General features: G+C 33.3%; 1 protein-coding gene across 6 annotated transcripts in view; it reads right to left on the bottom strand.

The window, feature by feature from the left end:
* The window catches only part of EFR3A (EFR3 homolog A), an 84,229-nt gene that overhangs the window by 36,807 nt on the left and 34,404 nt on the right, over window positions 1-13,018 (bottom strand). For all 6 annotated transcript variants that reach the window (XR_014018834.1, XM_081266603.1, XM_081266604.1 and 3 more), the window contains exons 4-7: window positions 12,409-12,559; window positions 6,085-6,206; window positions 2,083-2,232; window positions 557-694 (exon numbers count right to left, since the gene is read on the bottom strand). Coding sequence is in view for 5 of the 6 variants with exons in the window: in XM_081266603.1 (XP_081122729.1) it covers window positions 557-694; window positions 2,083-2,232; window positions 6,085-6,206; window positions 12,409-12,559 (561 nt within the window). In the remaining variant the exon portion in view is untranslated. The remainder of the gene's footprint in view (window positions 1-556; window positions 695-2,082; window positions 2,233-6,084; window positions 6,207-12,408; window positions 12,560-13,018) is intronic.

Below are 13,018 nucleotides of genomic sequence, written 5' to 3'. Positions count from 1 at the left end.
TCATAAAGGTATTCTGCATAGAAGAAGGCATATGAATAGCAATGAGACACCTGATATTCTTATTCTGGTTAATCTCTAGTTATAAGATGAAACTTAGAGAAATTACAATGATGATGGTAAACAGAAAAGTCAAGAAACAGAAACTAGAAAATAAGAGGAATTGACCACATAAGTTAATAAAACAAGGTATATCAAGTTTGGACACTGTTTTAATATTTCACTGTATTTATGCACTTCCAGGAATGTAAGTAGATAGTTAAATGATGCATATTATTATTACTACTAAGTAATATGTGCAACAATAATTAATTACTTAAATTAAATTTTATTATTATTACTAAGCACATACTTTATATTTAAAGGGTAAAAACTCATTAAGTAACTGAACCAGCATGATGCATATGCATGAGATGTGACTGGATCCTATGCTACTTCTACAATGCTACACTGCTTCCAATAATATCTCACTCATACAAAATTAAGAAATTAATTTTGTAAGAAATTAGAGAGAATTAACATGGCAAAGTCACACACAACCAGAAAAACAATTACTTACGCAAAAACTGGTCTAACAGCATTGTTCATATTCCCAAAAGTGGCTCGACCCAACAACTCTCTGAAACAGTTCTCAGCCAGCATAGCAGGATTCTCTTCTTTGTCAGTTGCAGAAGGAGAAGAAGGAGGGCCTATGCGACTAAAAGAGAGAAACCAAGAAAAACTAATGTAAGATTCTAATATTAGTTCTCATGGTTAGACAAAATAGACTTTACTTCTCAGAAATGTTAATATGGCATTTTCTTTTGTATCCCCAAATATCTTTAAGTTTAATTCTAAGGCCATGAATCTTACACCATAAAAACTAATTATATAATGTTTCAAAAAAGGAGAACTAAATTTAGCTGGGAGCCTGTTTCCAACACACTGTCCTTTACCTAATGTAAAGCACTGAGCAGTTCACTACTTGTTCGTGTTCATACAACTTCACGTTCATGTGAAATCTCAGTTAAGGACACCATCAGGCTTCCCCTTAACTGCAAGTGAGCAGAAGAAATACAGTGCACTGAAAAACCATGACCAGCCTTTGTTTAGGAAAAAAAAAAATGTAAAAAGCTAATTAGAACACCTAAAAAGGTAGAAGTCTTGGTGGGTAGCACTTGTTTGGTTCACATCTTGAAACATTATTTTAGGCAAATTATATGCAACAATAATTAAATAAAGAAAAAGTGTATCTGTGGCACTGGAATTACACCATGGGAGAATAAAATTTTTTAAAATTTAGCAAACAGTGGTCTCTGTTTCCTATATGCCAGCCCTGAAAAATAAGAGCTATAATTATGGAAAATAGATTTCTAATTAGTTCATGATTTTTTAAAGTTTAAATATTTTGATAGAAAAATTTTGGCCTTAGTTATAGTGCCAAGAATAGGGAAAATATCAAAGGAGTTAAAGCATAACAAATTTTAGATATTAGAAAAGGATTCCAAATCTGGAGATAATCACACCTGAAAAATTAAGTATAAATCCTTTCTGTAATTAGCATAAATGTAAATGAGCACAGATAGAACTACTATCATAGTTATCAATTGTTAGATGATTTTGATACTGTGCACATAATCTTGAAAATTACAAATAAAAATTTTAGAACTACAGAGTTAAATCTCTTGTTTTAGCTTTTCTTCTTCAAATGGCAAGAAGCAAGCAGGTCAAGGTAATAAGCCAAACTGGAGAATTCTGATTTTGAAGCTTAGTCACACATCTTCTCTATGTAGGGCAACAGAAATGTGATGGTGATATGAACTGGCACTTGAAAAAGTGAAACGAAGTGTATCATTCCAGGTGCAATTGAATGGAGGGGTGGTGGCACATAGGGAGCACCATGGACAGAAAGTCAGCATACATCCAAAAATAAGCATAATGAGGTCACCAGAATAAATTTTTCTCCAGAAAAGAACATATTTCTAAACTCACTTAACCTCATGAGATTACTACTTAGATAATACTAAAAGCATTCTTATAGCAGGGAACACACATAAATATACACAAAAGCAACACAGCCTCAATCCCAACACCTTTACTCATTACCTGTCAACTTCTTCTATCTTTTGCATGTTAAAAAGAAGAGATGGGACAATCTTATCCATATGCTGAGGTTCCCAAATTGTAGCCCGAAGTTCATCATTAACTGTTTTGCGAACCACACCCTGAATACCTCTTATTCCAGCAATTCGAATTCTATAAAGAAAGAAAAAATAACTATGAAAAAGTTATTTAAAGAAACTTTTTTTGTCTAGCCAAGAGAATGGATGTCAAGTAAATATGGCTATCTTCACAATAAAATACCTTAAAAATAACACACAGTTAAGTCTAAGTGGTTAAAATCTCCAGGTTCAAAAGAGCTTTACATTGAAAATCATCTTTTTAAAATTAGCATTTAAAGTTCAAAAGAACTTTCAAATATAGAAATATTTACTTTAAAAATAAAAACATTATTTTTTCACTAAAAAAATCAAAAGCACAGGTTTTCCTAAGATGGTGATGGTGATATTAACTAAAAACAACATGAAGTAGATTCTTTTTTTTTTTTTTTTTTTGGTCTGGAAGTTGCAAAGTTAGGTAGAAAAAGAATTTCACAGTTTTTTAATACCTGCCTGCTTCTTCAGATTCCATAGCCCCTAATTTTCTCAAGCTCTTCCTTGCTCTTCTTGGGGGGAGAAAAAAAGAACTAAAAAATAGCTTACAAAAGCTTCAGAGGAACAGTCTCAAGCCGAACCAACCTGGTGACCCATCAGTCTTAAATATATATTTCTTCTGAACAAATGCTTCCTTTTTTTGAACTGAAATTATTTACTTCCTTTTCTCCTACTACCTGAAAGACTTACCAATTAGAGGTTTATTCAGCTTACTTAATACTGTTTTTCAGAAACTATAAATCAGTTTAAAGAATGGAAGATTTGGGGAAGGAACATAATATTGCTTTACAAACCCATGGGGAAAGACTTCAGGCATTCAAGAGCAGCAAATAAGGAGAAGGGGAAATGGCAATGATATGCCACTGAATAGGTGAGAAGAGAAGTAGGAGACATATTCAAAAGTGAATTGGGAGACAAGGAGACAAATTCTGTCTATTTCAAAGATGTGTCTACATAATGCTGCTTTCTAAAGTATGAAGAAGTTTTAAGAGACTCTTATGCAAGCCTAACATTACTACAAAACGTTTTTGCTTTACATACCTGCTGCTGCTCCACTAGTAACAAGAGGGTCAAGCCCAAGGTGGCATAGACCATATGAACAGGTAAGATGCCATGTGTCATGCCTCATACCTTGAATGGAGTAGCAGCAAATGGTGGTCCCCTTACTGGGACTTAAGAATATGTGTGACACTAGTAACTACCAATAGCTACTACAGTGCATAACTAGCATCCAGTCCAGATCTAATAGTTGGCCTGACTAGCACTTACTAGCCATGAGCTTCAAAGGTGTTTTACAGTTTCCCCATCAGTAAAATATAACATTTATGGTGTCTACAGCACAGGAAGGATGTACAGATTTAAATAAATTAATTAATATAAAGAGCTTAAACAATAATTGAACCTCAGTAAGCAATCAACAACTGTTAGCTGCCCCTGCTACTGTTAGTCACCATGATGATGATGATGATGATGATTATAATGATGATGATTATTTCTGCTACAGTTGAAGTGCTTAAGAAATCAGCTAGAGCTGTGATACATGAGTTTACAAATGAGAACCATTTCTATATGGCTAATATTTTAAGAAAATATTAATAGTTAATAGCTCATCTCCTATTGCTTACATCTCTTTGGGTTCTTTATGGTACGGCTTTGCTATAAATAAAGGGAGAGGAGCTAAGAGTATAGTTCAGTGATAGGGTGCTTGCTTAGCATGTGTGAGGCCCTTGGTTCCACTCCTAGTTCGGGAAAGAAAAAGCATTGACAAAAAAATCTGAGTTAGCTGAGCAAGATGGCACTTTCCTGTAATCCCAGCAGCTCAAGAAGCTGAGGCACAGAGATCACAAATTCAAAGTCAGCCTTGGCAATTTATCGAGGCTGTAGGCAACTCAGTAAGACCTGTCTCAAAATAAAATATAAAAAGGGCTAGGGATGTGGTTCAGTGGTTAAGTGCCTCTGGGTTCAATCTCTGGTATAAAAAAAGAAAAAAAGTATCTAAGTTATATCCTGAAATGGAACATTTACAACCTATATGAAAACTAAATATGTTTTATTTAAGGCAAAGAAAGATAAACTTCAATTCCTCTTAAGTATCTTAAACCATTTTATTTTACTCATTTATTTCACAGTATTTCAAATGAAATATTGGTATTCAAATTATTACATAGTATAGGAAAGACCTAAAATTAGGGAAAAGTACTGTAAGTCTTTCTTTGCGTATAGAAAATTTCAAAAGTCTCTTTTTGTTGGGACTGGGGATATAGCTTAGGGTAAAGAACTCAACTAGCATGGGAACCGAGTCCTAGGTTCAATCCGCAGGCCCACCAAAACCAGAATAGAAAATGTTTCTAGCTTTCAAATTTTTTTGTGTGTTTTTTTGGTAAAAAATAATGATTAAAAACATTTCACTAGGGGGTGATAAATACCTAAAAATAAGGAATCTACCTTTGATACATCAGAAAGAATTTTGACAGCTCTATTTGTAATATGTAATGGTTTGTTTAAAAAAAAATATTTTTACCCATCCCTTAGTAATAGAAAAAAAGATATTAGTAGTGACTGGGGTAAATATGAAATTAATTATCATAAGGCAATTCTAGTATTTGTATCTCCAAAGTTTCACACTTCATAATAAAGCATTAAAAACAGGACTCTTCATGGCCCATGCTATCTTGAGGAAACAATACACTAACAGAGAAATGACTATTATCTCTCGGCTTTCTTTCTCCAAGTTAAAATAACTTTTACATTTATTTTCATTCAAGGAAATTAACACTGTAGCTTGCAGATTCCAACTAAAAGCTAGTTACATCTCTACACGTTCCCTTAGTTACTTTAAAATAAAACTAAAAATTACAAAACATGCTATATCTTGATTAGCAACTGCTGAAAATAACTCCCAGGCTTCAGGCCAATTTCTTTTTATTAGGTATATTACAATGGAGCATTAGCTCAAATTGCTTTATATATTTACCAAGGTTATATTGACTTCAAATCTTAACTTTAAAATTTCTCATTTTTATACAGATATCAACTGACCTGGGGAATGTAGCTCAATGGTACAGCACTTAACTAGCATGTGGTAAAAACTGGGTTCAACCAAAAAGAAAAAAAAAATACACTCTACATACATATCAACGTATAGACTGGGTTTGTAATTAAATGTTCACTTCCAAATACCTCTATAAATGCTAGAAGTATTTTAAATAAAGTGTCACTTCAGTAGTCAACAATGTCAGAATGACAATAATTTAGTTTTATACAATCACTTCATTTAATATCTCTTTATTGATTCAAAAGGACTTATTTAGAGCCTACTATGTGATATAGTAGTCCTCAAAAACAAAGCCCTTGTTTTCTTGAAATTTATACTCCATAGAGGTATAAGAATCAGAAGATACTTTAAGAAGAATAACTAGGGTGGGGTGGAAGGTTGACAGTTAATAAAATGTGGCTAGGAGAGAATTCTTGGGATAAGGTGATATCAGAGGAAACTCTGTACAAATCGAGGTAACAAGCCACACAGGTATCTGGGTAATTGGTCATGGCAAAAAAAAAAAAAAAAAGGTGTGTCTAGAGCCCTAAAGTATTCAAGAGATATCAAGGAGATCCATGTGTGAAATAGAGGGAAAGCAGGAGGGAATGACTGTATGACAGGATCAGATATAGGCAGGGAGAGCTGAAGGAACATTCTGGCTACACTAAAGACTGAATTTTAGTGACCAAATTAAAAAATTACTCTGATTTTGCATTTTCAGTCAGTTTTATCTTCTACCAGCAATGGAAAGCTGTTTTACGGACATTCTTATTTCTTTAATAATCACTATGTAAAGTATAAACATAATACTTACCTATAGATTACTTACTATCAATCATAAAATAAAGTAATACATACTCTGTTCGTATTTCTGGATCACTATGACAGGAATGACACATGGCACTGAATCGAGACACAAAAAAGTCATAACGTCTGTGATAAGACGGTGTATCTTCTTCAATATTTGCAAATTTGACAAACTAAAAAAACAAAAACAACAATACTTACAATATACTTTTTGAAAGTGTGGGACAAATACATTTACTTTTATTATCTTTTATATTAACAAGCAATAGCCAAAAAAGAAGCAAATGAAATGTATGCGATATAAATATTTCATAGACACAAAAGGAATTTTTTGATAATGAACTTTCAGATAATCAAGGATAGTATTCTAGACATTAAATGCAGCTCCCTTTCAGTGAGCAAGCCCACTCTCTGAAAGAAACAATCTTGCTCTTAACTCTTCCATATTTCCTGCACTCTGATAATGTTTCTTTCAGTGAAGAGCGTAATTAGGCCACAATCTCTACAGAACATTACTGCTTAATTGTGGGCAGAAAATCTCCCTTGACAGAAAAACACATGAGTGAACAAACTTCATACAAAAATGGGACAAGAAAAGGAAAATTAACTGAAGAAAATTTGCCAGTCTCAGTAGAAAAAAAAATATGGAGATGGTAAAATTCATTCTACCGCCTTTATAATGGTGTGTATGTGTATCTCCCCATATGTTTAGGAAATTTTGAATATCCCACATGTACACAGACCTAACTCTGACAATTCCTTAATATGTACCTTTTTTTCTTAGTTTTCTAATTCATTTATTACTTCAGTATACAAGACAGTCTAAATACAACAAACTGTTAGCTCATTTACATATCTAAATATACATAATTAAATACCTGCCAGGATATTCACTTCGAAAGACTATATCCAAAAAAGTATTATTCAACCAAAGTATCACAATAATCAGAATTACTAACTTCTGTTGTAAACAAAACTGAAACAGATGGAATGAATTTGAATACATGAAGTATGATACTAAAAAGGTTTTAAAATAGTTGAGCTTGAGCTTTGATTTACCATTATCTAGAAAAGGGCCACAAAGGGCTGGGGTTGTGGCTCAGTGGTAGAGTGCTCCCCTAGCAGGCATGAGGCACTGGGTTCGATCCTCAGCACCACATAAAAACAAAATAATGTGTCCACCTAAAAACTAAAAAAATACATAAATAAATAAATATTTTTTAAAAAGGGCCACAAACACTATACCTGGTTCAGATTAAACTATAAGCACCATCTGTTCTGTAGCAACCTCAACACAATAGGTGTTTTCTCATGAGTTCTTATTTAGTCATTCCAAGAACCCTGAAAGGGTATCATTATCCCCATTTTACAGAAAGGATATTGAAGACCAGAGACTTTGTCCAAAGCAACAGTTTAGTGATTGTTGAAACTGCCATTATAGTACAGAGATTTATCTACAATTCTCAAGATGCCTATTTTACATACTACCACATGAAAACAGTTTTAGAAAATATTATACCAAATATTTATACTTTTTATTAAAATAAATGATGAATAATAAGGAAATACTCAAAAAATTTAAATAGAAACACAAAAAGATCTATCTATAAACTATGCTCCCCATTTTCTAATATCTATAAAAAGAAGTTAAATTATTAAAGGACAACTTCTGAATTTTGGAATTATAGGTGACTATGACTTTAGTTTACTCATATTTTTTAGTATTATCCAAATTTACTACAATAAACATTTTGTTTTTAAAATTAGAAAAAATAAATAAAATAAAAATCTCCATTAAAATTTTCAATGTCCTTGGGAATTCTTTGAAGAAAAAACTTAATTCTATTTTCACTTAATCAAAGTCACAAATAATCATATAAGCTAAGTGATCATTTACAGAAGCAGCTCCAATTGCCCTTGAACATAAAAAGGTGGCTCTGTCCTCCAGGGGAATTGCACAAAGCACATCTTCCCAGTTTTGTGGAGACAGTCATCTAATTCCCCTTATTCTGGAAACTAGCAAATTTTAAACCCATAAAGTTTATTCTAAAATATTTCAATAAAAAGTATTATCACTGCAGACCTATCACATGCAAGAACAGAGAAAATGAGGCACAGTACTGCAGCAGATCAGGTACCCCCACCCAAAAGAACCTGGCCATAATTAAGCTTCTCCTCTCATCAGGAAGATTTTTACAAAGAGTATCAGCAGGATGTCTGCAGAGAGAATTGTAGTTTGAATCTTCCTCTTGCTTGTAAATGCCAGGTTTACAGGCAAAAGGTGTGACAGAATTAAGAATCTACAGTCAAGCTTGTTGTGCAAAAAGATATTATCTCTTGAACTTTCTGGGAACTCAAAGAAAAATAATCATTTTTATATAAACCTCCAAGCCCTTCCTACCACTGGGTATAAAGTTCAAAGAATATCCAAGCTCCGCCTTCAGAGAATTTTAGGTGATAGCCCTTTCAGGATGTCCTACAGTCAGTCCATAAACCTGCTTCCTGAAAATTCCTTGGGTGTCCAGCCTCTTCTGTCCTACTTCAGTACCATGCAGAGATTATGAACAGGCTCTGTTAGATGGACCTGGATTTGGGCACCACACTTAATAACTGGATGTGTTACCTGTGAATGCCTAACTTAAATGGTTGGTGAGAAACAACAGGTAGCACCATGCCTTACACAATGCATATATGCAATAAAACATATGTCCTATTTTTTTATCCACTTAAAAATTTAAGTGGGGAATTAAATATATTTCAAAAGACACGGAAAGGCAGCAGCAATGCAGTTTCTCATCCTAAGTACTATTAAAATTCTGGGCCCAATAAAACCTTTGCTATAGGAACTATCCTGGGCACCACTGGATGTTCAGCAGCATCCCTCACTTCCTAAATACCACCAGCATTCCAACCTATACTATATAAATTAAAAATGTTGGGGCTGGGGATGTGGCTCAAGCGGTAGCGCACTCGCCTGGCATGCGTGCGGCCCGGGTTTGATCCTCAGCACCATATACAAACAAAGATGTTGTGTCCACCAAAAACCAATAAATAAATAAATATTTAAAAATTCTCTCTCTCTCAAAAAAAAAAAAAAAATGTTTTCAGTACTTGACAAATATCCAGGGAGAGAAGAGAGAGAAGAGAACTGTCCTGGATGAGAACCACTGCTTTGGTGTAGTGAGTGGTTTCAATGACTGGTCTCTGTGGACTACTGTCAACATTTATACAAAATGGTCAAGATTAGCAATGAGGCTTAAAAAAAAAATGAGATGTGTCAAACAAATACAAGAGGAGGAAAGAAAGAAAAGTAATCTATGATTTCCTTAAGTCTTAATCCACAAAAATGACTGAATAATTATACCATAAAGAAAAAAAGCTTTGTAAGAATGCCTAGGATTGGACTGCCATATTAAATACGGCACTACTTTCCTGGGTCTTTGGAATTATTTAGCTGCAACTTCTTATATATAAAATACTAATATTTTTAAGCTTCAGGGGTTTTATAAAAATTAATGACACAATATATGTAAGTACCTAGAGTACACACTATTTTATTTTTCCAAAAAGCTTAAGTCAAAGTTGCATAGTATCAACATTTATAATCATTGTATACTATTATTTTAAAACAAAAATTGTTTCTTTACAATGTTGGAAAACAGACATGTTTCAGATTTCAGAGTTTTTCTCATTTTGGAATATTTGCATAGACTTTCAGCACCAGCTGAGCATCATTAATCTGAAAATCTAGTTACAGTGCTCAAAAAGTTGGATTTTGGAGCATTTGCCATTTCAGATTAGGGATTTTCAACTTATTATACAGTGGTACTAACATTACTTAACATTTTTCTTTCCTGAATTGTGTACATACAGGTATACTGTGTTCTTTCCTGTATTTGTAAAAGTTTATAATAAAAAATGAGTAAAAATAAGAAGTACCCAACATAGGAGATCCTAAATTAATAATATCTTTGTGGGGCCCGGGCCCGTGAGCTGGAAAGCAGCCTATGTTGTTTATGTGAGGGGCTCTTAGGGCTTGGCACACCGAGTCTGGGATATTTGTAGTTTGGAACACTGACCATTACTAACCCCATCACCATGGTAACCTGGCTACCCACAGGTGCACAGCATATTCCATTCCTTTTGCTTTTTTGCTTCTGACCTATTGGCCCATTGGTTGCCATTCGTAAGGGTGTTGCTAGTTCACTGGATTATTACAGCCATCAGCTGAATTTTCCCAGTAACAGACTATACATAAAAGGCTTGCCTATGCAATAATAAAGTGGATCGAGTTCTCTGAAACTGGTTTCAGAAGGTCTCTTTTTGACTCTCGCTACACCCTCCTCAGCTGTTTGGTGGGCTTCAGATGGACCAAGAGAGCCCACAGATACCTATTACTGTCTTACTAAGTTGGCATCAGCACCAAAAGGTAAATGTCAACAATAAAATGTACAAATATAATATAAAAATATAAAAAACTAAATTAAAAATATTAACTGATAAAATATGGCACTCAGCACTACTACAAAGTGAAAATTAGACTTTCAGGGAATATTAGATAAATAATGTTGGTCAAGAAAATATTGTGTTTGATTTAATACAATTCACTTAAAAGTCTTTTGTCCAAATAACTCATTAAAATAGTTCTAATAGCTCTGCTGGCTGCAAGTAAAGAAACTTCTGGGAATGCATGCTAAATCCTTTCCCCAGCTATTACACCATTTCCCCTAAACTTTCCCATTCTAATTCTGAAGGAAACAGATGGAGACTTCAGTAGCTCTCTTGCCTAAAACTAAGCCAATCACATAACTAACTGCATCTGGAAATATGCAATATCATTCTAAGGGTTTCTGAATAAGAATTTCATTTGTATACTTCTACTTTTATAACCATCTATTCTTAACAGTAATAATAAATATCAATGCTAGCCACTGTTCTAAGAACTTCATATATATTAACTCAGACCACACAATCATCTCATAAAATTGGAATTATTATTATTATCCTTATATTACAGATGAAAATCTAAGGCAAGTAGAGGTTAAATAACTTTCCAAAGATAAATGGCTAGAGTTTTACAGCCATAATTCAAACCAAGGCAAGTGGACTCTGGAATCCATGCTGGCAGTCATCACTTACACTTCCTCTCCCTGTGTCAGAAAATAATTATGCATAAACAATAGCAGGTGACATATCATTTGACTAGCTGTTGATAAAAAAAATGCATAAGAACATACTATATAACACATACATATTGTATATCATACAGTCCTCAGAAGAACAGAAGGTTATACAATGATACTGAAGACAAGATATATAAGGTATCTCAGGTATGTAAGATAAAGACAATAAACGGTTAATCACTGTATTTTATTTTCCTTTTCCTTTCCAACAAACTATGTATGATTCAGGACAGAAAAAAAAATGAGCATGGCAAGAAGAACTAGTTCTAAAGCAGTCTAAGAAGGAATGAAGATAGAAACCCTGACTTTCATGGAAAAATGGTGGAGAAAGAACAGAAAGAATAGCAATGGGACAGCTGAATAGCCATAGGCCAAATGTGGATGAAAATGAACCTCTAACTCATATCACATAAAAACAGCAATTCAAAATAGATGGCAGACTTAAACTATAAAACTCTTACAAGAAACCAGAGAAGTAAAACTTTGTGACCTTGGATTAGGCAATGGTTTCTTGAATGTGAGACTAAGGACACAAAAGAAGTGATAAAAGAAAATTAGACAAATTAGACTTTATTAATTAAATACTTTAGTGAATAAAAGCTCACGAACAAGAAAAATAGAAAGATGAATCAGAGAATTTGAGAAAATATTTGTAAATCATATATCTGATAAAGGACTTGTATTAAGAATATTTAAAGAACTTTTATAATTTAATAATAAAAAGGCACTCCAATTAAAAAGTAAACAAATGATTTAAACAGACATTTGTCCAAAGAATACAAAGCCAATGAGTACATGAAAAAAAAAAAAATATTTAACATCACTAGTCATTAAGGAAATGAAAATCAAAACTACAAATATACCCCTTCAGACCCTCTAGGATGGTTATAATCAAAATGACAAACAATAACAGGTATTGGTAAGGATGTGAAGAATTTGGAACACTCATATGTTGCTGATAGTAATATAAAATGATGCAGCTCTTTGGAAAACAAACAGCTATCACAGATTTTACCAAGAGTGATAGAAAACACTAGAGACAAAGTGTTCTAATCTTATCTTCATCTACACTAGCAATCCAAATGCCCTGTCCAAGGAGTTGGCCTTTCTCAGGCAAACACTCTTTAAAAAGATATAAATTTGAGATATGCTAACTGAACTTAAAAATTCACAAGAGAATAGTTTTACTCACAGAATTTGTTCCAAGAACTTGAAGCTTTGGTTCCCCTGATTCCAGCAGCTTTGCAACCATATGAAGAAAGCTTTCTACGAAGGGCTTGATGCTTTGAGAATGGCAGGCCATAAGAAGTTGGTCCAGGGCCTCCATAGCAATTAGCACATACCTAAATGCAAAGAAAAACAATGTCAAAATGTTTCTAGCTCTCTTAATTCTCCTAAAGGCTCTTCTCATTGAAATGATTCAAATATATTTATTTAAAACAACACAGAAAGACAAATTCAGCAGCTTCTAAGTGAAATGTTAATTCTCACACGACACTTATGATCTTAGTAGATAATAAAATAATCCTAGTGTTGAAGAATACAAAAACTATATGGTACTACTCCCATCTTCTCCTCCTCCTAAAACAACTCTTTCAGAGTAAATCTCTCATATTACCTTTGTGTAATTTTTCTTTGTAAACATGGACATTTTCCAGACTTTTAACTGTATTTATTTGTATATGACCCAAAAATAGTAAAGCAATGTGCCTAAATTTCCAGTATGACCTACCTATATTTATGAGTAGATAAAAACAATACTGGAAACAAAAGAATAATATAAGGAAATGTCTCATAAATTT

Source organism: Spermophilus citellus, assembly GCF_964194105.1.
Source record: "Spermophilus citellus genome assembly, chromosome: 14".
Taxonomy (NCBI): domain Eukaryota; kingdom Metazoa; phylum Chordata; class Mammalia; order Rodentia; family Sciuridae; genus Spermophilus; species Spermophilus citellus.
This window is presented reverse-complemented; position numbering and strand designations above follow the sequence as displayed.